The 25579-nt window shown below is 44.2% G+C and overlaps 1 protein-coding gene across 3 annotated transcripts in view; it reads right to left on the bottom strand.

The window, feature by feature from the left end:
* CYFIP2 (cytoplasmic FMR1 interacting protein 2) overlaps window positions 1–25579 on the bottom strand; it is a 133762-nt gene that overhangs the window by 13053 nt on the left and 95130 nt on the right. For 2 of the 3 annotated variants that reach the window (XM_061151836.1, XM_061151835.1), the window contains exons 25-28: window positions 25062–25152; window positions 24107–24237; window positions 1970–2042; window positions 1198–1292 (exon numbers count right to left, since the gene is read on the bottom strand). In XM_061151836.1, coding sequence (XP_061007819.1) covers window positions 1198–1292; window positions 1970–2042; window positions 24107–24237; window positions 25062–25152 — 390 coding nt within the window. Of the gene's footprint in view, window positions 1–1197; window positions 1293–1969; window positions 2043–23224; window positions 23274–24106; window positions 24238–25061; window positions 25153–25579 lie in introns of those variants that run through there. The other variant, XR_009694215.1, reaches the window with a different exon arrangement.

The raw sequence follows: 25579 nt of genomic DNA, 5'->3' as shown, positions 1-25579 counted from the left end.
TGCCCCCTACCCTTAAAAGCCTGATTCAACTTGAATCAACTTGAAAAGAGACAATATATGCTTCCTGTTACCTCCCTTTCTCCCGGTGTCTTTTTCCCAACTACCTGCATGGTCTGTGAGTTCTCTAAAGGCAGGGGTCCTCCTCTTTCACTCATCTCCATATAGAGATACAGGTTTATAAAAATGAGTTTTAACTACAGAATTAACACCTGAGCTCATTCACCTTTGAAAATGTGAGAACATTACAGATAAAGCTGTGTTTGATCTCCCTATCCATCTCTGTCTCTTTCATCTCTCTTCACAAGTTGCCACCGTTATGAACTGGGCACTTTCATGTCCTAGGAAAAGTTTTACTTTATGTGGTTTTTTGGTATGTGTTTAAAAAAATCCACATAGCATCAAACTCCATGACCTGTTGTGCAACTTCCTTTATTCACCTAACCGTGTGTTTATGATCTGTCCACATTGATGTATCTAGATCTGACTTTCCCTTTTCATTATGATTTGGTAGGTATTCATCGCTTAAATGATTTTACCCCATTTTATTTAGTCAACATGCTACTGATTGATATTTAGGTTGCTTCCAGTTTTTGCTTTAACAAACAATGCTGTGGTAAACATCTTGTGTTCCTGTAATTTCTTTTTTCTTCTTTAGCCAAGATAGGACTTCCCTGGTGAATCAGGTGGTAAAGAGTCCACCTGCAACATGGGAGACCTGGGTTTGATCTCTGGGTTGGGAAGATCCCTGGAGGAGGGCATGGCAACCCATTCCAGTATTCTTGCCTAGAGAATCCCCATGGACAGGGGTGGGCCACAGTCCGCGGGGTTGCAGAGTCAGACATAACCAAGAGACTAAGTACAGCACAGCACAGCACCCAAAGGTGAACTGCCAACTTGCAGGGTGGGTGGTTTTAATTCTGAGAGATAACAGCAGAATTCTTCCTACTTAACGGGGAGTAGCAGATACTCGTCTGACTTCCTTCTTTCTTGGCAGGACAGATGCTAGAGGGTGTAGGCCTGAGAGTCAACAAATCTCATTCCAGACCTGCCCCCGCCACTACCAGGCTGTGTGCTGTTAGACTTTCTGTTTCTCCCTCTGGGCCTCAGTTTCCCCATCTGTAAGGAGGAGGTTGGACCAAATGCTCTCTCTCTCCCTCTAAAGCTCCTTTCTATGAGTCCATGATAGGAGGATCGTACCTGAGGGGTCCCCAGCCGCTCTATCAGAGGGACCAGGTGAAGTGGGGCATACTTGGCTTCCAGGCGTTTCATCCGGACCTCCAGACGCTCACCCTCTGCAAAAGGAATGGTAGGCAGAGAATGAAATTCAGGGCACACCAGGGGAAATGGGGAAGAAAGAGCTCTCAGAGGACTTGGTGATGTACTCGCAACTCCAGCACTTGGAAGGAACATGTAGAGCTGTTTTCCTTGGTTCTGACAAGTGTGTTCAGGACTCACTATAAGGAAACATGTTGTTTTACCTTTGTCCAGTGGAATCATCTACCTCATGGGGTGGTGAGTTACTCATCACTTGAAGGATGTAGACTAACCTAGACAGCAACATACTAGGAATGTTCTAGAAGACCCAAGGAACAGGCCTGGAGCATCATTTCCAATTCCAGCATTAATAGCTGCCCAAGGCTTTAACCTTATTCTTTTCTGACTGCAGATTTGAGTTTACTGAGATTAAGTGAGCATAAGGTTCAAATTCAAATGGCTATTTTTTTTTTTTAATTGAAGGATAATTGCTTTAGAGAATTTTGTTTTCTGCCAAATATCACCATGGATCAGCCACAGGTATACATATGTCCTCTCCGTCTTGAAACTCTCTCCCATCTTGCTCCCCACCCCACCCTTCTAGGTTGTTACAGAGCCCCTGTTTGAGTTTCCTGAGTCACATAGCAAATTCCCACTGGCGATCTATTTTACATATGGTAATGCAAGTATTTAGCTGCTTTCAGAGGTTTCTTACCTTTGATGTAGACTCTAGGCAAGATGTTTTGGAAGGGTGCAGCATGAAGCAAATCACAGACTTCCTCCTGAGACTGCAAACAGAGAGAGAACTTTCATTTTAAATCAGGAAGAATTTTCTCACTAAAGGTTTGAACACTGGAGTCAGTTAGACCTGAGTTCAAACCCTGACTCCTCTACTTAACTAGTTGTGGGATCTTAAGCACAACGCTTAACCTCTCTGAGCCTATTTATTTACCTGAAAAATGAGGAAGAGAACAATACCTATTTTAATGAGTAGGACTGAGAGAAAGTATAGCCTCCTAGCACAGACCTGGACATACTGAGGGTGTAGTACATTTTCATTACAGTCTTACAAAGAATTTGGTGAGGAATTCAAAGTTGCAGTGGGATCAGATAGGAATGATGGACCCAGATTATGTTCAACTGGTTGGTGGTGAGCTCAGGCGCATGGGCTCAAGGCAGGTAGCCAATCCTATTGGGCAGGATGCCTCAGTGTGAAGGCCTGGGTCTGGTGGGTTTTCTCCATCTTGACTCCAGTGGGTGAGAGAAGAGGGACTAGGGCCCAGACAGACAGGTCCTCATGGGGACTCTTTATGCATAAAAGTTCGCTTAAAAGCAAACATATACTATGACGATTAGGGGCAGGCAGGCCTGGAAAGTGAAGTGAAGTTTCTCAGTTGTGTCTGACTCTTTGCAACCCCATGGAGTGTAAGCCTGCCAGGCTCCTCTGTTCAAGGGATTTTTCCAGGCAAGGATACAGGAGTGGGTTGCCATTTCCTTCTCCGAGGGCCTGGAAGATATGGTCTAATGGGCTTACTGTTTGTCCCAGGGCCAGTTCATGATCACTGGATTTCAGATCAGAGGGTATGGAGGGGACCTAGACAAGCCACCCTCCATGGGCCTTGGTTTCTTTTCTTTAAACTGTGGGGATTCGAATTAGGTAAAATCCAGCCTTCATTCAACTCTGATATTCTTGGATTCTAAGCACCTGAGAAAATCAGAATCATGAGTACCTTTGGCTTTCTTTACCAGGCACGGGTGGAACATGGCCATCCTGGGAATCTAGCAGGCCAGCTAGCTGCTCAAGAGAGAAACTCCTAAACTCCCTTCAGTTTTTGAAGTGAGGATAACAGATGGAGGACAATTGAACTCTCAGAGGAATCTGCCTGATCTGGGTGTAATTCTCAGTTTCTTAGCCAGAGGGGGAAGTTTCCTTCCTTTCTTAATTAACATCCAAACCAGAAAATTAAGCAACTTGGTCTTCCTTGCTATGTCTAAGCTTAGATCCTTTGATTCATTATATAATCTGAAAATCTGGCTATTGATTATTCAGGCTGATTCACTGGGGGAAAAAAACAATAAAATTGCTAAATCTCTGTCCAGGCCAGATCAGAAAAAAAAAAAAAAGAGAGAGAGAGGACACAAATTACCAGTATAAGAAATGAAACAGGGACAGCTTTTAGTTTCATGTATATTTCCCTATAGTTTTTCTGCATTCAATGTTACTGATTTCTGTTCATATCTTTATTATGCCCATCCTTCTGCTTATTTTGGATTTGTTTTTCTTTCTCCAGTTTCTTACAGTGGAAGCCTACATTACTGATTGAACACCTTACTCTATCTTAACATAACATTCAGGGTCTTCTTTGATAACTCTGATAATCAAGATCTCAGTGCTTCTGGAGGTAGCCCAATCCATTTTCAAACTCTAATGGTTAGAGTTTTAAACCAAAGCAACTTCCCAGTAGTTTCGATTCAATATGCTTGTTCTGCTCTTTAGAGTATTACTGAATGTGTCTTTCTAGCCTATATCTTCAGCCCCTCTTTCATTTTTTTCCTCCTTTCAGGGCCAAGCAGCTTATAGGAGCCTTTTACCTCTCTCTCCATTTCCTAGTCTTCACTTCCCTTCACAGCAAACAAAAATATCATGGCCTGCTGTACTTTGTCACGGCCATGGCTCAGGCAGAGATTACTGCTCTGTCACCAAGTGCAGCGGACAACTTTTAGTCCTCCTGATGCGTTAGGCACTATGACAATGAGTTCTGCCGGTGTCCATTATTTCAATTTCTCTTTTTTAGATTCTCTTGCAGGTTTGACTTCTAACCATTCTTTAAATGTTGGTTTTCTCCAAGGTCCCTCTTTTCTTCTCCTAACTTTATTCTACCCTGTTTGTCTCACCTATTCCCAAGTCTACAAGCACTGCCTTTGATTTGTCAACTCTATTTCCAGCCAGATGTCTCTTTCAAGCTCCAGATTTGGATATCCACCTCCTTGCTAGATATTTCCAAAGCGTCACATTTCTAAAGCTGGCCTCCTCCCTTTCTTATCTGAGGTTCCTTTGCTCCTCGAATGGCACAATAACCTCATCTGCCCAAGTCTAAGATCTGGGGCTCATTTTCTCACTCTTCCTCACCTCCCATGACCAGTAAGTCCTTCTGTCTTGAATTCTTTCCACTTTCTCCACACTGATCACAATACTATGAGCTCATTAAAGGGAGGAATGTTGTCTGCCTCTAGTTCTACTTTTTATCTCCAGTGCCCAGGACATAACAGTCTCGCAATAATTATTAAATGAGTGCATATTTGTTATAGTATGTTTCTTAGATGAATAAATGAATTTATTTATCCACATGACTATCTTCCAAATATGAGAATACTATTACATATATTTATCCAACAAATATTTATTGAGTACAAGGCATTGCTCTAGGCTTTGCAGACACGATGCTAAACAAGTTAGAGTAGATCTCTGCACTCATGTAAATTCCACTGTAATTGAGAGAGATAAAAACAAGTGAACACCAAAAAGTTTCAGATAGTGGTAAGACACAATAGGGTAATAGGCTAGAGTGACTGGAAGTGGGGAAGGGACTACTTCAGAGAGGAGGCTAGGGAAAAGCTTTTTGAGGGGGGAGTTATCTAAGTAAGGAATGAAAAAAGAGGGAGCCAGCCATGTAGACAAGAGGTGCAAAGGCCCCGGGGCAGAAAGTAAACTAGAGCATAGAGATGCAAGTAATCATAGTACAGTCTGAGTTCCTAATGGTAGGGAAGGATCAGATCATGTGAAGTCTCATAGCATGGGATGAAGCCTGGATTTTATTTCAGGTGCAATGAGAGATTACTCAAGTATTTCAAGTGGAGGGTTGGTATACATACCCCTCCTGCTAAGTTTTTTTCCCTCTTTTTCTCTGCTAAGCTTTATCTTTCTTGCTTCATTTTCTTCCTAAAAATGGCTTTGCTCCTTGAAATGCCTTCTTACTAGAAAAGTTACCCATTGCATGAACTATCAATTTTCTGTTTTGTTAATGTCAATAAAATTGACCTTAGGAGCCACCTTAGGAGATAGAGAACGGGGAAGAAGGCTCTGGGACCTCAAAACAAGACAAATGCTGCTGCTTTAATTTCACATGATGAGTTTCCATTTCAATTTCCTTAGGGGAGACAGGAGTGTTCCAGTTACCCTTCTCTGCACCCTGCCTCTCCCTCAGGTTTGCAACATGCAGGACCAGAGGTTGTCTGGGGGTGCTTCCTGTGTGTTCTCTACCTTGTAATGCCATTTGTTAATGAAGGTGAGGAAAGAGAAGGGTGTGGTTTCCTCACAGAGGTGGGAAGGCATTGTCTGGAAGGTTCTCAAGGATGAACTATGTGGTCATTTGCATGATGAGGTGGCTAGATACTCTGCTAGGTGGAAGGTATTTGTTTGGCATTCATGAGCTGAGGCCATCACAGCTGATAAAAATGTTCAGAGCACAAGAGACCTGTGTCGGGGATCTGAACAGGCTTCACAGTAGGTACCGATGCTAACACTGACCAACTCCCGTCCAATCTCTATTCCAAAGGATCACACTTGGCTTTCCACTCTACTGGGAAACCATCTGGCCCCTGGCCTAGGAAGGCCACCCAGAGTGGGTTTCTTCCCAACTCCTCTCCCCACCAGCTCTTTCTGCACCAGTGGCAGCAGCTTTCTGTTATTTGAATCCACCATTTGCATGCTCATCACTGAATTTCTACCTTCTCTCTGGAATGCTCACTAACCCATCTCCCTGCCCTTTGCTTAGTAAATCCCCACTCTTCTTTCAGATCTCAATGTAAGCATCATTCCTTCCAGGGAGACTTCTTGGATCCCTCCAAAACCTCTCTGCCCATGGGGTTCCTTTGTTATATGTCCTCAAAGAACCAAGCTCTTTTCCTTTCTAGCGTTTGAACTCAGTCTGTATTGTACATGTCTATATGTAACTATTTGATTAGTATCTACCTCCCTCTACTGGAATGTAACATTCATGAAGGTAGGGACAATGATTATTTTTGACTATATTTTATTACCAGGAGTAAGCACAGTGACTAGCAGATAGCAAATGTTTAATAAGCATGTGGAATAAAAGTTGAAAGTCTGTGGCACATGAGGGAATTTAGACTTAGGACAGAATCTCTCCTATCCTGGGTTTTCTTAACAGGTCTAGATGTTTTCCCTTATCACTATGGGAAGAATTTTTTCTTCAATGTTACTGATTACTCTGTGTGAACACTTCTAAGAAATGCTCCACAGGGCAGGATTTTCAGGTGTTTATTTTCTATTCCTCTTTCTCTTCCCCCCAGTTTTTTCCTACTTGTATGTATTTACTAAATTATTTCTACACATCTATTATTTAAAAAAATTAAACTGGAAGAAACTCTGAAAGTACTTTTGAATTTTAAAATAAGGAGCTTTTGGGGTCTTGATCCTAGAATCAGAGGGAAGGAAATAAAATCTTAGCATGGCACTTGGTCCAGCACAGAACAATACTTGCATCGGATTAATAATGTAAAAAGTGTTTGCTTTTGGTTTTTTTCTCCTTTTGTTAGGCTAAAGTTAAGGGGAAAATCACAGATAAAGAGCAAAATACAAATGTTACAGAAAACGCAGCTGTGACAATATAAAAGTAAAAGGGCAGCCGACAGGAAGTAGGAGATAGAAGTCTAGAAGGAAGTGAGGTCTGTTGATTTCCTCATCTTTCATGGAAAGAGTCAAGATACTAAATAATGTTACTGAAAGAAGTGTAAGTATACTATTTCTGATTATGAGATAGGACAATATAAATTAAAAAATGTGACATAACCAAATATTGAGAGGAAGAGAGGGAACAGATATAAATGACCTAAAATTTTATCTTTACAATTAGGGAGTCAATAAGCACTGTTTAAAGTTGCTCATGAAGAAATAGAGGTTAACCTCGTATCATCATGCATTATGGAGATAACAACTAGAACTAGAAACAGAAATGACTAAAGCAGGTTGCCTTGGGGATGGAGATGCAGGTGAGGGGAGGTGCAGTGGAGCCAATAAAGCTTTTCATCATAAGCTCATTTATACTATTTATCATGTGCAATTAAGAACAGTTTAAAGGAAACACAATGAAGAGGTTGGATTAAATGGTCTGTAAGGGTCCTTCCCTAGGCTCGGCACCAGGTTCTTTGTATCCATTTTCTGCTTTACCCCTCCAAACATCCTGTGATGCAGGTCTGATAACCCCTATCCTACGTGCAAGGATGCTGAGACTTTTGGGAGATGGAGTGCCCAACCAGGTCCACACAGTGATAAGGAAGCAGCAGGGCTGATGCTGGGACCCAGGGCTACCTCACTTCCACACCCATTGCTTTTCCATAGCCACCCATGCAGCCAAAGCCTTGGGAAGCTTGAAATACTGCCCCCTGCATTATACATACACTTTATGAAAACCACATTTAATTATTAAAAATAGAGACAGAAGGAAATGACTGTAAAATCTCACTCTTGAGAAGCTTTTTAGCCTCACTCATATCTGATGGTAAAGAATCCACCTACAGTGCAAGAGACCCAGGTTCGATCCCTGGGTTGGGAAGATGGGAAGATCCCCTGGAGAAGGGAATGGCAACACACTCCAGTATTCTTGCCTGGAGAATCCCATGGACAGAGGAGCCTGGTGAACTACAGTCCATGGGGTGGCAGAGTTGGACACAACTGAGCGACTAACACATTCATATCTGATAAGATCACATCATTCTTTGCTTTATTTACTGGGTTTTTGGTCCTACCAACTAACATTCTTTCAACTAAACAAACAAACAAACAAAGCTTTGACATATATATGCAGTTTGAAGAAGAATGAAGAGTCTCATGTCATCCTCTAGCTGAAAAAATAGGTGATAACTGAAGTTCTTTCCTAAAATCCAGAGATTACTTTTATACTGAATTTGTGTAAATGATTTCTTTGCAGGCAACTAATTTTTGAAGTTCTGCTGGTGTGATTCCAAGGTGAATAATTGGACTGCTCATGTGTTCAACCTATTCCTATAAATTCCTTCTGCCTGACCCCTTCCCAAACCACACTCTACTTATTCTTGTCCACCCTGCAAAGTTGCATTCAAAGATTCAGTGTCTAGGAGTCTTCCAAGCCCCTTCAGTCTCCAGTAGTTTTCTCTTTAAAAACCGATCAGCACGCTTATTCATCCAGGTCCCCACCAAGCTGTTTGTAGGCTGGGCTCTCTAATCCAGCCCCAGCCCAGGGTACTTCTGAGGGAGAATCCGAGCAGCGTCTCATATCCTATGCAAACAGCTATCAAGAGTCTTCTTAGAGGGCCCAACCACACGTAGGACCTGCACTTCACCTGCTCTGAAAGGCCATCAGAGGATTACAGAGAACATGGATATAATATTATCTAGAGACCAAATAAGGAGGTGCCAAACTCTCAACACTTTCATTCTGACTAGGATGCAGCCTGAGCAGAAATTAAGTCAATCATTCAGCAAATAGTAGGCATCTCCTATACCATGTCGCTCTGTGAGGTGAAGCTGCGATAGGAAGTGAGGCAGACCTAATGCATGGTTCTTACCAAGAAGAGGAGGGAGGCGAGTCACAGGGGCATTTCTAGTAAGTGCTGTATTGGGGTATGTGGGAGCTGTGGGAATATTAATAGGGGCAACCAATCCAGACTTCTGGGGAGGAAGATGGGGAAGACTTTCTGGAGAAGGAAATGCTGAGATGTGAACCAAGGCTAAGTGTCGGACAGGTAAGAGTGAACAGCACCCGCCAACGGCCCCAAAGCAAGAGGGACTGCAGTGGGACAGGGGCTGACAGTTGAATAAGATTGAAGCTTTCAGTGCTGGGGGAAGGTTGCATGAGATAAGGAAAGAGGGCTCAGCAGAATCTTGTAAGCTTTGCTTAGATGTTTAGACATTATCCTGATGGTTTTAATCAGGGAAGTGGCATGATCCCATGTGTAGTTACACCTTTTGGCTGCAAGAGAGAAAGACAGCATGGTGGGAGGTTGTGGGTGGGGGAGCAAAAGGGGTGCTGGAATAGGTCAAGCAAGAGATAGCAAGGCCTGGAGTAGTGGCCAAGGAGACAGAGTGGGAAGCAGATACCAGAGACCCAAATGCAGACTGGATGTGTCAGCAGAGAGAGAGAAAGGACATGTGTGCTGGGCCACTCACAGGGTCAGAAGACACAGCGAGACTGCAGGCAGGAGGAAGCTGAGAACAGATCCGGGCAAGGTGATTTTCTGTGGACATCCGAGAGAAGATGTATAAAAGGCAAGCAGACATAAGGCCTAGGGGCCCTGTGGAGTCCACAAAGTGGACCTAAACTTGGGAATCATCAACATGAGGATGGAATGGACTCCAGGGGAAAGGAATACACAAATGCAAGGTCTGAGTGGGCATTTCTCCAGGGGACTGGATCTTTCCAGATATTTCAATTTCTCTGACTCTATGAGACCAGAGAAAGAGAAAGTGCACAGTGGCACTTGTGATGAAGGGGAGACTGATAAATTTTGAGCACATCCACATCTACCAGCACACAACCTGAATAGGGACGGCAGGCCACCTTTCCAGCCAGGTGTGGGGCAGAAGGCACTGAGTGTTACCTCTTTCCTTCCTCCCTTCAGTTCATCAAACATTCACGGAGTGCTTACTGTTTTCTGACCAGAGTGGAGCCTGGATGCTGCAGGAAACATGATGATAGCTAAGACTGGCAAAACTAGATTTTAATAAAATTTGTAATTTAATGGAGGAAGAGGGTTAAGGACACTTGTGACTGGGAAATAAACAGAATCACTAGGTACAAAAGAAATTGGCAACCAAGGGCTCTGGAGACTCAAAGGAGGGAGAAATAACACCAAGTGTCTTGCAGAGAATAGGCATTTGATAAAGTGTGTGCTGAACATGAGACCTGGCAGGAATGAGGTAATGATGGGCCTGGGAGGATGGGTGGGGAAAGACACAATCACAGACAGGGAAGATGAGATCAGAGATGAGATGACTGGTGTATACAGAGCAGGAGATCACTCGCTTGGTGGGTGAGTGAGGGAGGGGTGGGTTGGTGAGCTGCAGGCAGTCAGATCCCTCTGTATTAGGGGACTTCCAGGGAAGGCAAGTCAAAGCTCCTTGCTGGGCTGTGGGAAGAGAAGGGAAGGGGCTCTAGTAACCTCATTTCATACAAAGCCTCTGGAGAAATATGGACCTAGCCCCAGCAGCTTGGGGGATTTAATCATTTCCCCAGTGGCTCATCCCCTTCATGGATTATAGCCTTGTCATGGCGAAGGGGCTTGTGTAACTCAATGAAGCTATGAGCCATGCTATGCATGGCCACCCAAGATAGACAAAGCTGGCTTAAAACTTGGCATTCAAAGAACTAAGATCATGACACCCAGTTTCATCACTTCAAGGCAAATAGAAGGAGAAAAACTGGAAACAGTGACAGACTATTTTCTTGTGCTCCAGATCACTGCAGATGGTGACTGGAGCATGACACTAAAAGACGTTTGCTCCTTGGAAGGAAAGCTATGACAGACAAACAGAGATGTCACTTTTGTCTGTATAGTCAAAGCTACAGTTTTTCCAGGAGTCATGTATGGATGCAAGAGTTGGACCAAACGAAGGCTGAGTACTAAAGAACTGATGCTTTCAAATCGTGGTGATGGAGAACACTCTTTGAGAGGGAGAGAGACTTGCAAGGAGATCAAACCAGTCATCTCCTCCGCCTCTAAATGCTTTTTGGTCTTATTCTGTGTAATGGTCTCTAGACTCAGTGAAACAACTTCTTAATTATAATGTATTGCATATTCTTTTGGATATAGGCAGAGTATAAATAAATATGGTAATACTTCTTATTTAACATGGTCACTGGGCCTATAGGACAATCATTTTCTCCAAAACCAACCTCACCCTGCTCTTTCATTGCACTCCACTAGATGAGTTTTACAGCCTTGGATGGAAAAAGTGGAAAAAAGTTTTTCCTGAGAGGCATCAAGGCATGAGGATTCCCATGTGACTGTAGCACGTCTCAAATAGGAAACACTGATTTCAAAACTCTAAGTGACCAGTTAGAATCTGCTGGGCGGAAAATGCCCTCACCTTCTGAGTTTCCTGAACTCATCATGAAGTCCAGTGAACTGTGCCACCTAGGACACACCTTCAGATTGCACACCCAAACTGCTAGGTGTTAGGAGGGAGAGGCTTGGGCTGCAATACAGTCTGCAATGCAACAGCAAAGCCCCAGGGAACTGCGTTCATTGCAAATCACTGAAGTGTGAAATTAGCAAATTCAGGGACTGGGAAAAAATGGAATGAAATCTGAATTTTAATTGGAATAAAGACCCTTAGTTTTCCTTCCATCATGTTGCCTAGAAATGGAAACAGCTGACTGGCTAATAACATCTAGTTAGCATCCTGTCTTGCCATATTGTCTTCTTCTATTGACTGTACAACTGACCAAGAGGAAGGGGGCAGTTCAGTTGCCTCCTACATACCAAAGTAGGACAAACTCCAGTGCTAGCATGTCAGGACAACTGGGCCATTTCCAGTAGTCTCAGACCACTCTTTCTGGGGGAGAGTGATAAGGATTTATTTTAGGGGAGGGGGTAGATCTCCAGTAGAGATGACCAAAAGAGGTATCACCCAGGGTTGCTGTGAATGGTTTATGAAGATAGTATACTACCCAAGGATATCCCGTCAAACATATGGTAGACATCAGATATGGGCTGTTTACAATGATTTTCCAACAGATGTATTTTGGTCTCCAAAAAAATCAATATATTAAGTTAACATTGCAAAAGAAGAAAGCATAAGATCTCGAGAAAAGATACCTTTTCATGATTTGCCTGAAGGCAACATACGTGCTAGTGATGGTCCCGGGGGTCATCTCAAGTAGCAACCATGACAGAGGCAGTGGGTGCTCCTGGAGAGGATTCTGACATTAGACTTAGCAGGAGGGTCTACGAATATCTGCCTTAGGTTAGAACAGGGCCACTGGCACTTAGGTTACAGACTCGTCAACCTTGATTTCCAAGAGCCATCAGCAACAATGACATTTTAATCACTTTCCATGTACTATTTGATTGGACATTTGTCATTTTCTTCTGGAAATGCACCCAATATTTAATTCAGCCTCTAGGAAAAAGTTATCCTTTGAAAAACTATTAATTTAGCGTACAGAGTTTTTTCCCCCAGATACACTGAGATATAATCAACATACTACATTGTGTAAGTTTAAGGTGTATGACACAATAATTGATACACATATATATTGCAAAATGATTGCCACAATAAGGTTAGTTGACGCTTTCTTCACCTCACACAATTACCATTTTTGTTCTTATTGTTGTGAACACTTCAGATGTACTCTCTCAGCAGCTTTCAAGTATACAGTACACTACTGTTAGATACAGTCACTGTGCAGAACATTAGATATGTTTCTAAAATTGTCACTTTACCCCTTTCTTTTTGGTTATTTTTGAAAAAATAGAAATTGCAGATACACTTTTTTTATAAAAGGAAAATTTATAACCTCATCATGTAGGGGGTCATCTTTAATAACCTGCTGGGGTCTGTCCAGCCAGGTTTTACCATGCAGAAAACATTCAAGCGTATGCTGCTGCTAAGTCGCTTCAGTCGCGTCCGACTCTGCGCGACCCCATAGACGGCAGCCCACCAGGCTCCCCCGTCCCTGGGATTCTCCAGGCAAGAACACTGGAGTGGATTGCCATTTCCTTCTCCAATGCATGAAAGTGAAAAGTGAAAGTGAAGTCGCTCAGTCTCGTCCGACTCTTAGTGACCCCATGGACTGCAGCCTACCAGGCTCCTCTGTCCATGGGATTTTCCAGGCAAGAGTACTGGAGTGGGATGCCATTGCCTTCTCTGATTTAAGCATATATCTTAAAATAAGAATGGAATATAAAATAGCACTCTTCTGTAAACTCCTTTTATCACTTAGTGTATACTCTCAACATCTCACCAAGCACAGTACAGAGTTTCTATGAGTTTCTACTTCAATGTTTTTCTTTGGTTTGTTTTTGTTTCTGCCTGGAGGAGGTCTTTTTGTTCCGCTATACCCTTTCCTGAGTGATCTTCCTAGTCCTCAGAATTACCTGGCAAGTGAATACCCATTGAAGACCTGACTTTCACAGCATTATCTATCTCCCAAACAGTCTCAGTGGACTTCATATTTTAGCTGGCTTCTAAAGATCAAAGAACATTTCAAATCAACAAAGTAAGCCCCTCGTAGCAGAATTTCAGACACTGTGACAGAAAGTAGAAGAGATGCTTTGCTTTGTGGGTGCTCTGGTTGCCCCTGAATTATAAATGCCAAGGGGTAAATGTCACAAGCATTAGAGTAGAAGCCAAGGACAGGAAGAGTCAGCCTTGGTCCTGATGCAGGTCTTAGGGGAACTTCAGACTTCTCATCTCTAGCCTGACCTTCAAGGGTCAGGTTGGTAGCCAGGGAGAGAGTGGCAATGAAAGATGGGGTTGAAGGAAAAGGTACGGCTGAATAATCTGGGCCATTATCGGGACTGTGAAGGCCAAAGTGGGAATTCAAATTTTTAGTACCAATGACAGCAGAGATCAACAAAACATTATAAATCAACTATATTTGATAAATTAAAAATAAAGACTTTTCAGTAACGAGAAGCTACCTGTCAGTTTGAAGCTGGAGAGTAGCACGATCGGGTTTACAATGGTATGAAAATCTTCGCGCTGCTACATGGGCAGATCTGCTCTGTCTTTTTATCTCCCTGATGCTTTACCTACTAGCAAACTGCCCACAGAGCAAGAATGGAAAGGCAGAGAGACCATCGAAGAAGCTGCATGGAAACATGTCTCTTAAGTTGAGCATAGGGAAAAGGTGCTACTGTTTTCTTTTCTCTCAAAGACCCAGAAGCAGAGGGAGGGTCTCGCCGTCATGGACCCTGGGGGCAGGGCAGCCGACAGTGGCGTTCCGGGTGTGCTCCCAGCGGCGCTCACAAGCCTGAGTGGCCTCCTCCTAATTCACACGGACCAGCTTCCCCAGCTTTGGCTTTCTATGGTCCTGAACTGCTATTTCCTGCTCACAAATCAAACAGATGGGCAGCGTGAGAGCCGTGGCTGAGTTTGGCACTAGCAGATGCCTCAATAAATTTAAAAAATGAGGTCAGAAATAGCTCTGGGGCTTATGTTACCAAGAATAAATCTCACCAACTAGCAGAAGTAGCTAAACAACAACAACAACAAAAAAACCCCTTATAACTTTTCTTCCTTCTTATACCTCATGACCTTGTCTGCTCAATGACCCTTTTTCTTAACTTTCCAGATTCTATGATGCAGTTTCCTTCACACAGCCCTCAAGTTTGGGCTATGAAAAATGTCAGATATATTAAATACAAAACATCTCAAAGAACTACGAACATCCCTATACTCTTGATGTAGAGACCTAGTGAACATTTTACCATATCTGCTTTGACTCTCTGATTTACTGAATCATCTGAAAGTGAGCTGAAGCCACTGTATCAATCATTCTTAAATACTTCAACACACAATTCCTAAAAAGGACATCCTCCCATGTAACCTCAGTAATGTGATCACCACCACCAAAAATTCTTGATATCATATAACACACTAACATTTCCTGACTGTTCTTAAGGAGTCTTTTTATAGCATTTTTTGGGGAATCCAGGATCTAATCATGATGAGTTTTCTAAAGTGTAAAGATGAAGCAGTTGCTCTACCAAGTGAAAAGTGAAAGTTGCTCAGTTGTGTCTGTCTCTTTCCGACCTCATGAACTGTACGTAGCCTGCTAGGCTCCTCCGTCCATGGAATTCTCCAGGCAAGAATACTGGAGTGGGTATTCCCTTTTCAGGGGATCTTTCCAACCCAGGGGTTGAATTCAAGTCTCCTAAACTTCAGGCAGATTCTTGCCATCTGAGCCACCAGGGAAAGCCTTGCTCTATCAAAAAGTACCTAATGATTCTCTCGTTTGGGAACTGCTCTGCACTCCTGCTTCTGCATAGGGTCCTCCCTGGGAGGGGCTAATGAGTGACAGCTGCTACACTTGCCAAGTGCCACACCAATGCTTATTATTCCTATTGCTTAGGACAGCCACTAACGTATTACACTTCTAAGAGAAGTAGCTGTTAGATGATTAGTAAGAATCAAGAGCTACTGTAAAAGTGCTCTCTGTTAATAGAGCAAGTAAAAATTAAGAGGTTTCTGGAGTCAGGATGCAAAAATACTTTACTGAAAGAAACCCACATAAAAATTCAAGGGATAAGTATTTTATTTTGCTTTCAGTCTTAATATTTTCCTTTTCTATTTACTTAATTTAAAATTGATGAACTATGAGGGATTTCCATGAAATACAACAAAACTTCATGTTCCCAACTCACTCACTCTAGGAGGCTAACTGGGAACTTGATATCTCTTGGTTAACAGACATCATAAAGATTCAGGATACGTATTTTTAAAAGACGTGTGATCCTACATGTGTCAGATTCATGTAGAACAGCATTAGATTCTACCTTTAGGCTCTGCTTCTGGGTGAAAAACTATGTACCCGTTTTAGCTGATTTCCTAAGGGGAAGCATCAAACCATTCTCAAAACAGTATTTTCTTAAATAACATTCTGAGTCTTGAGACAACAAAGACAATAACACGAATACATTTTTGTTTTGTCTTTGTCAAGTGGGTGTGGAAAACTTGAGGTGGAGCACCCCACAGGAATCCCGGCTCTGGCTTTCCCGCAGGCTGTGGGTGGCAGGACAGGGCCTGACCGGAGGGCCCAGCCGTCTAAACATTCCCTTATAAGGATGCATATAGATGTCAGTGTCAGTACTTCCTAAGAGTTGATGTTAAGCCCCAAGGATACAGGGCCTGTGGAACAGTCATGAAATGAGGCTTCCCACATCCACCACAGCCCTCCTTTATATGCAAAGTATGAGCTGCAGCTTCCAGCTCCTCACTGGGGACTCCAGGTGCAGTGGAGAGCTCACTTGAGGTTTGTTCCATCTGCTCCCACCCCATCACTTCCAGGAGCTCTCTGTAGCCCTGGCTGAATAAATCAGTAACTTAGCTTTATCTGATTATGCGTGTGTGCGGGGGTGGTCTTTCCCTACCAGGCTATGCCTTACTTGAATAATGAAAATACTCTATATTACTATGTCTCACCCTCCACCCCTTCCCCCAGCCCCTGAATCATCAAGGGGAAAATGAATTATTATTATTCTAGATTAGAATCATGTCTGGTCAACTAGGAAAGATCTATGGCCAAGAAACTGACTCAGAAAGCAGCTTTTCCTTTCCCACAAATGCATGTCAACGTCTCCCAAGGTTGGCATTTTCCAAAGGGTGGGAAAGGAGGGGGTCCAGGGCAGTGGAATTTCATAGCAGGGAGTCACATTGAGAATGTCTTTTTCCTTTTCAGTTTCCTGTTAATCTTTCTGACAGCTTCAATGACGAGGTCTCCATCTGGAAGCAGTAGGTCTTCCCACTTCTGTAATGTTTGCTAATGTCTGTTTTTAACAGAGAAAATGTTCAGGCCTCACTCATGGCCCAGGCAGGCAGCAACTGGAATTATGTCATCATCTTTTGTTTTGATTGGATTTATTATTTTGGTTGCTTTCTAATGACAGCGAGAGAGAATGGTTTTTTTAAATGGAAATGATATGAAGTTCCCTTTTTAAAGAAGTTTAAGGTAAAAAGTTATTTCAGATACAATTATTACATAAATAACAGAAGCAGGGGTCTTGCACATATGGCAAGAAGCGTGACAACATGTCAATGACTACTGTCTGGCAACGCTAGTTGAGAAGACAACCTCTAGAACAGGGGCTCTCCTCCCTGGCTGCACATTACAGTCACATGTGGAGCTTTTAGCCGGGGGCCTACCTGCAAAGATTCTGCTTTTCTTCCCACAAATCCTGGCACATTTCCAATTAAGAAAGCCACTGGGTTCAGGGTCTGGGCTGGAAGAAACTCTCATACACTCAGGCAGAGGGGAGCCACTTGATGGTGCCTGGATGTAGGGACAGAATCCATGTCCTGTGTAGCTGGGGGTGTCTTTTTTTAGGGTGAGGGGCAAAATAAGTGGATCAAGTAGCAGTGGGAATATGGAGTAAGAGTCTGAGTGGGGTGGTGGTGGTGGGGGGTTGCTTCTGATTTCCCATGCATCAGGACCATGTTTATTTTTTAAGAATGGGTGTATTTCCTTTTAAGGAAGAAAAACAATAAATCTTATTGCACTGAATTCAAACAATAAATGTACAGTATAGAGAACTCTTATCTCCTGTTCCTGCCTACATCACACCCCACAGAGGTAACCTCTCTTTTCAGCTTGATGACTACTACTTTTATAACTAAACAAAGTAAAAAAAAGAAATATATATATATATATATATATATGGAAAATTAATATGCTAGAACGTGAACACACTGAAATGTGAACAATGGTTATCTTGGTGTGGCACTATGATTTTTGTTTTCTTCTTTCTGAACCTCTCTGTTTTCTAGCAATGAATTGATTTCAGTTATGCAGTGAGAAAAGCAAAATTAAAGAAAATGTACTACACAGTGGAAGCAGGAAATAGAGGGGTTAGACATGGAGCTGGAACTAAAACAAAAATAAAAACAAAAGCCAACAGAGCAATTTGCAAAGCTCAGCAGAGCAGCTCTCTGGCCTTGAGTACTTGAACTGTGAGGGTCTTGGGTTCTTGTCTTAACTCCTGCACTAGCTGAGTAGCTGTAGCTCTGAGAAGGTTATCTCCTTCTTAGGGCCTTAGTGTCCTATCTGCAAACTGTGGAACTAGGATTGCATCAGATCAGTGGTTCTCAACAAGGGGGAGGGTTTGTCCTCCAAAGGAATATTAGGCAGTAGATGAAGACATTTTCGGTTGTCCCAACTGGGGAAGTGCTCCTGGCATCTAGCAGGCACAGCCCAGGGATGCAGCTCAGCAACTTGCCACACACAGGAGGTAGCCCCAACTATGGACTATCTGGCCCTCGATGTCAGTGGTCAAGGTCAGAGGTCAGCTGAGGTCAAGACACCTGCCCGGATGGCCCCTGACAACTCTCGCACCTCTGACCATCACCTCTGACCCGTCTTCAGATCTATGAGTTTGAGGCTGAACTGTCCTCAATTCCTGTAAAGATAAGTAACGTTCTCATGACTGACCAGTATGACTATGGCTCATTTACTTATTAGGATGAGAAAATAAATAAACAACAGGGCCTAAGGCAGGGAACACTCTCATCCTGGACGGGAGGTCCGGCAGCAAAAGGCAAACAGAAGGGCTGCCTCTTCTGCAGGGACGCAGGCCTCCCTCGCTCCTGTGAACGAACAGGGCCCTCTCCTGGTGCGTGCGGGCATAGCAAGCAACGGGCGGATGGCTTGAAAACCACACAAAATTTGAACTAAAAGTTCACTTTGTGGAATATTTCCCTTATGATTTCTCAGAGTAAAAGACAGTAGAGGCAATACTAGTCACTAGTAATAGAATTTCCTTTAAAAGCACAATAGGTTCATAAATAGATACCTAACAAATATGGTTCATTTCAGATTTGATTCGAGTATTCATTAAAAGCCTCCCATGACCAGCCCTGTGTGGACACTTGATAAATGACAGACACAGAACTACCTCTGCAGACCAGGGAGAAAGAGGGCTTTTCAATCAGTGGTGCTGAGGCAACTTGGGAAAGAAATGAAGTTGGCTTCCTACCTCCCACTCAACACGAATATCCATTCCAGGTGAATAATAGACTTATAGGTCTATTGAGCCCGGAAAGGCTAAACTCTAAACTCTCAGAAGATAACTTATCTTCATGGTTTAAAAACAGGGGAGATCTCGGTAAACAAGTCACAAGAGTATCAATCACACAGGAAAATGTAGACACGAAATACAATAAAGCTTAAGAACTTTTGTTCATTGAAAGACATGCCACAGAAATATATTTGTAATACATGTATCTACAGTATATTGGAGAGGGAAATGGCAACCCACTCCAGTATTCTTGCTTGGAGAATCCCATAGACAGAGGAGCCTGGCAGGCTACAGTCCACGGGGTTGCAAAGAGTTCGACACGGTTGAGTGACTAACACACTCACAGACAGTATATAAATCACGGCTACAAATCGACAGGAAAAGATAACTCAGTAATAAAATAGGCAAAAATACTGAACAACATTTCACAAGAGAGACTGTCCAAATGGGAATACCATATGGAGAGAGTTCAGCATCCTTAGTCATCAGGGAAATCAAAACCATAGTGAGATATCACAACACATCCACCAATGGCTGTAACTGAAAAGACAGATGATCCAACTGTTCATGAGGATGTGAAGAAATTAAACTCTCACGCATTGCTGAACGGAGTATAATGGTACAACTACCTTGTATAGCTTTTTGGCAGTATCCACTGAAGCTAAACATAATGTCTCCACATCGATCCAGCTATTCTACTACTAGGTATTTACCCAATAAAAATGAGACCACCCTGGTTGGGTAACCGAGTTCCTGTATACTGTGCTGCATGGCCAAAAAAAGTAGATAACTAAATAAAATAAAAAATAGTCTTATAAAAAGAAAAAAGAGGTATATGCTAGAGTAATGATTTAATAAAACTAATAATTATTCATTTAAAATTAATAATTAAAAAATGAGAGCATACATATGCCAAAAGAAATATACAAGAACATTCGTGGTATCTTTATTCATAGTGATATCAAACAGTGATCAATCAAAACATCCATCCACAGTAAAATGGATGATCCAACTAGTTTATGCTGTAAGAATATTGCATACTCTATACACAAATGACCTTTGAACACATGGGTTTGAAGAGCATGGGCCCACTTATTCACAGATACTTTTCAGTTGTAAATACCACAGTACTATAACCCATGGTTGGTTGAATCTGCAGATTGGAACCGTGGATATGGAGCGGCAGATACAAAGGGCTGACTGCAAAGCTACACATGACTTTTTGGCTGCAGAGAGGGTAGGCACCTCTAGCCCCAGTGCTGTTCTAGGGCCAACTGAATTACTCTATGCTTGTTGTGCCTTGTGAAGATCGCTCAGTTGTGTCCGACTCTTTGCGATCCCGTGGACTGTAGCCTGCCAGGCTCCTCTGTCCATGGAATTCTCCAGGCAAGAATACTGGAGTGGGGTGCCATTCCCTCTTCCAGGGGATCTTCACAACCCAGGGATCGAACTCGGGTCTCCTGCATTGCAGGCAGATTATTTACTGTTTGAGTCAGCATGCTTATTAGACCTTCATTAAAAACACTAACTGACCAAACAAGAACCCACCCCGCGGGTGTATACATTTCTGTTCTGCTACTGCATCCTTAATTTTTTACAAGCACCAAACTTACAGAATACATGTCTTTGTCCAGGAGATCAATCGTTTCAATTTATATTCCATCCATCTACAAATCAATGATATATTAATAATCTGTTTTAAAAAGGCAAGCCACAGAGCAAGAGAAGGTATTTGTACATATATACAGATATAGACCCCACAACAGGACAAAACTCTGTAAAGCTATTAGAAGAATACAAGAGACCAGTGGGCAAAAGGCTTCTCATCTTATACTTCTCTGTATATGTCCAGTTTTCCTGAAACCATGATACACTACTTGTATCTTTTTAACTAACTTTTAGTCAATGATAATACAGGAATATATATTCCTTATAAAAAATTCAACAGTCCAGATACAGCAAATGTCTCTGTTGACCTCCAATCCTAGCTCCCTCTCTAATACCTAGAGAAAAATGACTGAACTATTTAGGATGATTTTCCCAGATTTTTTCCCCCCAAAACAGGGTTATTTTGTGGCTTTATTTGTTTATTTTGTTTGTACAGCATAATGTACGGCTTATCATGGAACTCACTTTCTTTCTACTCATTGTTATGTCTTTCACTATTTTCTATATTGTATGCACAAAGACACCTTTATGCTTTATTCTTTTTGACTGTTACACAGTTCTCCACTGGACAGACATTACAGTTTAAACGCCTTTCCTCTACAGACATATATAATCTCCTTCTTCCCTTCCTCCTCCTTTCTTTCTTTTTTTCCTGTTAGTCCTCCTATTTAATAAGAATAATCAATATGTCATTTAAATATTTATTCTGGCTTCATAAATTAAAAAGTTCCCAAAAGCTCCTGCCTCATTCTAATCTCAGAAAGCACTGTCTTATCTTGGGGATTTCCCCAGCTGTCTAAGTAGAAAGCAGAGCTCACAGCTTCCCACGCAGCTCATGGGATCTTAGCTCCCACTAGGGGTTGAGTCTGTGTCCTCAAAGTGGAAGCGCGAAGGGTCCTAACCACTGGACCACCAGGGAAGCCCCAAGCCCTGATTGTTGCTGTGTCTCCTCCCCACTCACATTCCCCTAAGGTCGACGATCAGTACTGGAAACCCTCGCTTCTGTTCTTTCACCTCTGCTACTCATGTGCTGTGTGACTTCCGGTGAGTTGCACCCTCTCTGATTCTCCTTTCCTAATTATGCATAGAGGAGCTTGGGCCATATAAACTGCTGGGGTCTCTCTTAGCTCTGAAGGCCTTTGCTGTGAGTGTTCTGTTGGCTGCAGCGGTATCTGCAACTGACCACGCAGGCAGGGATGCCTGAGACAGGATTTCCTTTCCTCATGGCCTGGTCGACAGTCTGCCTCTTGGGGGTCTGTAAGGGGGAAGTTAACTGATGCTCCTCATGCAGAACAGTGCTCATGAGAGACACTGGGAACTGGGGCCTCAGGGACCTGCCCTCCCCCACCTGCATGTCTCCTCATCCTCCTGAGGCCTTGAGTGGGTTCTCCTGTGTGTCTTATCCTTGTGACTCCTGACGGCTATGTTGCCATAGCAACCAGGCCCGCTGAGCCATGTTTAAAAACCTGTTACCATGAAGAGGAACACTTAGTCCATTTCGAGGGGAACAGAGAGGCTATTACTCCCCACGAAATAGACTGTGTTTCAGAGACTGTCAGGCGGGAAGGGTCTGAGAGAAGAGCTGATCCAGATCCCTGGCTGCAGAGACGAGGCACAGAAGTGTGGACGGGGCGGCTCGCTGCAGCTCACACGTCCAGAGGAGGAACCCTCTCGGGCTCTCACTGTTTCCTTGCCGCCTCTACCTTCACTTCACCTCCTTCCAAATTCCTCCTCCTTCTGCCCCTCTCTCTATGCCTCCAAGACGACCCTGCCAAACTGGACAACTGCAAATAGCCTGGCCCCTCACTCACCTTCTGGCTGCTTCTTCTCCAAACAGCGAAAGGGCCTTTAAAATAGTAAATCAGAATCCACCCCCCACCAACTACTCACAGCATCCCAAGGCTTCCCGAGGCGCCCCCTTGGCCCAGGACTGAGGTCCCGGCCTCTCCCACCTCAGCCTAAACCTGATCCACTCTGTTTCTTCACACCAGCTCACTCCAGGGTTCTCAGCATTCCTAAGAGACCTCAACCTGTCCAAAAACAGCACATGCTTCCCAGCACCTGCGACTCTCGAGCTATTCTGTTTCCATGTTTATTCTTTCACAGCACCTGCCATCTGCACTCATGTCTCTGGTTGTTTACTGATTCTATCGTCACCCTCTCTGGAATAAAAATGGTAATTATTTGTCTGTCTTATTCACGGCCACTGACCTGCCACTTAGGGATGCACCCAGCAATGAGCAGGTTCTCAATACCTTTGTGCTGAATGTGTGTATGGACAGAGGATGGCAGGAATGGATGCTGAAAGATGTTCCTGTTGCGTCCTGAGGACATGCCTTTCCTTCCACAGCACTGGCTCTGCCCATTACCCTGTGCCTAGAAGGCCAGGCCCACCTGTGGACGCCTTACGGGACCAGAGCCGAGTGGAGAGTGCTGGGAGGGTGTGGAGAACGCAGCCTCCATGAGCAAGCTGTGAACAAGTTCTGTATGGCCCCCAAGATGCAGAAGCACAGGGACTCATGTTTTTGCCCACTAGCATAATTCAAACCAATTATTTAGCTCTTACTTTACATGTCTTGGGTCTTCCCTTGTGGCTCAGCTGGTAAAGAATCCACCTGCAATGCAGGAGACCTGGGTTTTATCCCTGGGTTGGTAAGAGTCCCTGGAGAAGGGAAAGGCTACCCACTCCGGTATTCTGGCCTGGAGAGTTCCATGGACTTATAGTCCATGGGGTCGCAAAGAGCTGGACACGACTAAGCGACTTTCACTTTCATGTCTTACCTCCTTTCAGCCTCTAAACTGCCCTGCAGGGTTAGAATCCCTGTCTTCCATGACAACAAACGAAAAAAGCACTCTGTGCTCTCCCTTCAGCCCGGAACAGCGGTCCCTGATTCTCCACGAGGCCAATTCCTGATCAGTTTTCAGGTCCCCTCCTCAGGGAGGTCCTCCCCTGCCCTCAAGACCACACCAGGTTTTGTGTACCCTCCAGACCTGGCAATCGCCCCTCACAGCACTTGTTCTGACAGTAAACACATCATTTCCATGTAGACACTCTTCAGGGCAGGTCTCCTCTCCACCACCCAGGACACTGTACTGCATCCCCCAGCGCGGGGCCTGGCCTGTGGTCGCCAGGAGTTATCTTATGTCTGACGAGCGAATGGAAACCCAGACTCTGACAGACTTCGAGGCCCTGCTGCTAGAGGAAGGGAGGGGGGGGCGGGAGGGGGAAGGCCAGGCCCCTCTGACTCCAGGACCTGCTTCTTCCAGGATCTGGGTGTCAGAGAGGTCTGAATGGAATGGAGAGGAGCGCGTGCCCGCCCTGGAAGAGCACACAGCTGAGCGGCAGGGCTCCCAGGTGGGATGCGCTGGAGGGGCCTCGGGCATCTTTTGGGGTGGGGGGACCCTTCCAGCCTGGAGATACGCCAATTCCTTGGGGCTCAGGACTCACCAGAGCTTGCTCGATAAGCAAGCAGAACAGGATGGCATTGCCCACCTCCCTCAGGCTCTGGAACACGTCGGTCTTGAGCTCTGCGTATTCGATGATGTCCTTCAGTTGGTGGTGAAAGAACTCCAGGATCCCTGGGAGGTGTAGGGGGGGAGGGTGAGTGGGAGGGTCATGCTAAGCACTGTATCTGCAATAGCTCATGTAACACTCATAAAAGCACCCTGGACCAGGCACTGTGACCCCTCTTTTCAGACGAGGCTCAGAGAGGGTAAGTGATCACACAGCCAGTAAGCGGGGCAGCTGGGAATGAAAACTAGATCCATAGGCCCCAGCCCTTTCCTGCTCTGACTCACGCTGACCCAGCACCTGACATCTTGGTATTTAGGAAAAACAGCTGGTACCAAACTCATAGTCTCCACCCTTCCCCATCCCCAGGCTCCAAATTCATTCCAGGTGCCATCACTATCAGGAAAGGGAAGGCTGACTGACTTCTCCGCCCAGAGATTGAGTGGTGAAAACTCCTATTTCCTGACTTACCTTAGAAATGCCACGTTACGCCACGCCTGGGGCATCAGTCTCCTCCAAATAGGCACATGGAGGAAGGAATGTGCATGTGCTGAGCTAAGGAAGATCTTTACAACTAAACCTCGATGCTCACAACCTAACGGGTCTCACATTTGTGGACCTCTTCCAGCCTCTGGGCAGTGCTGTGAAGCAGGCCCAGTGGGCACCACTTCTGTTCACTGATGGAAGATGATACTGTTGCTCAGGGGGATTAAAAATGGTCCAGGGCAATTTAGTGGCAGAGAGAGAGTGCAAACCCAGTGTTGTGACAGCCTGCTGCCATGTCAGAGAAGCAAATACTTCAAGGTAGATTGCCGGCGCCCCCTTCCACTGTGCGATGGGTCTGGATTATCTTCCTATCACCACACCCTGCTCCTGGTTCCCCGTCACCCACCTGGGGAGCCATACTCATGCCGGGGCAGGCGGCATATCTTGGGCATGACCTCGATCAGTGTTTTCACGTACTGGAGGATGGTCCCTTGGAGCTGACAAAGGAAGAGTACAAGATGAGTGAATAATCCATGGCTGCGGCATATGAGTGTCTCAGGGCTGAATGGTGGGCCAGTGGGGGTATACAGGGGTTCAGCTGAGACCTGTGGATAAGTTCTATGGATTGAATATCTGTTCTCCCCCGAATACATATGTTGAAACCCCGATCCCCAGTATGGTTGTATTTGGAGATGGGGCCTTGGGAAGGAATTAGGTGACAAGGGAGGAGCCCTCAGGAAGGGATTAATGCCTTAAAAGAAGAGAGGAGGGGGAGCAAGAGAAAGACACTCTCTGCCATATGAGGACACAGTGAGAAGGCAGCTGTCTGTGAAGGAGGAGAACAGTCCTCACATGCTGGCTCTGTACTCTGGGACTTCCAATCTCTTGGACCATGAGCAATAAACATCTGTCACTGAAGCCACC

Source organism: Dama dama, chromosome 9 (genome assembly GCF_033118175.1).
Source record: "Dama dama isolate Ldn47 chromosome 9, ASM3311817v1, whole genome shotgun sequence".
NCBI lineage: Eukaryota > Metazoa > Chordata > Mammalia > Artiodactyla > Cervidae > Dama > Dama dama.
This window is presented reverse-complemented; position numbering and strand designations above follow the sequence as displayed.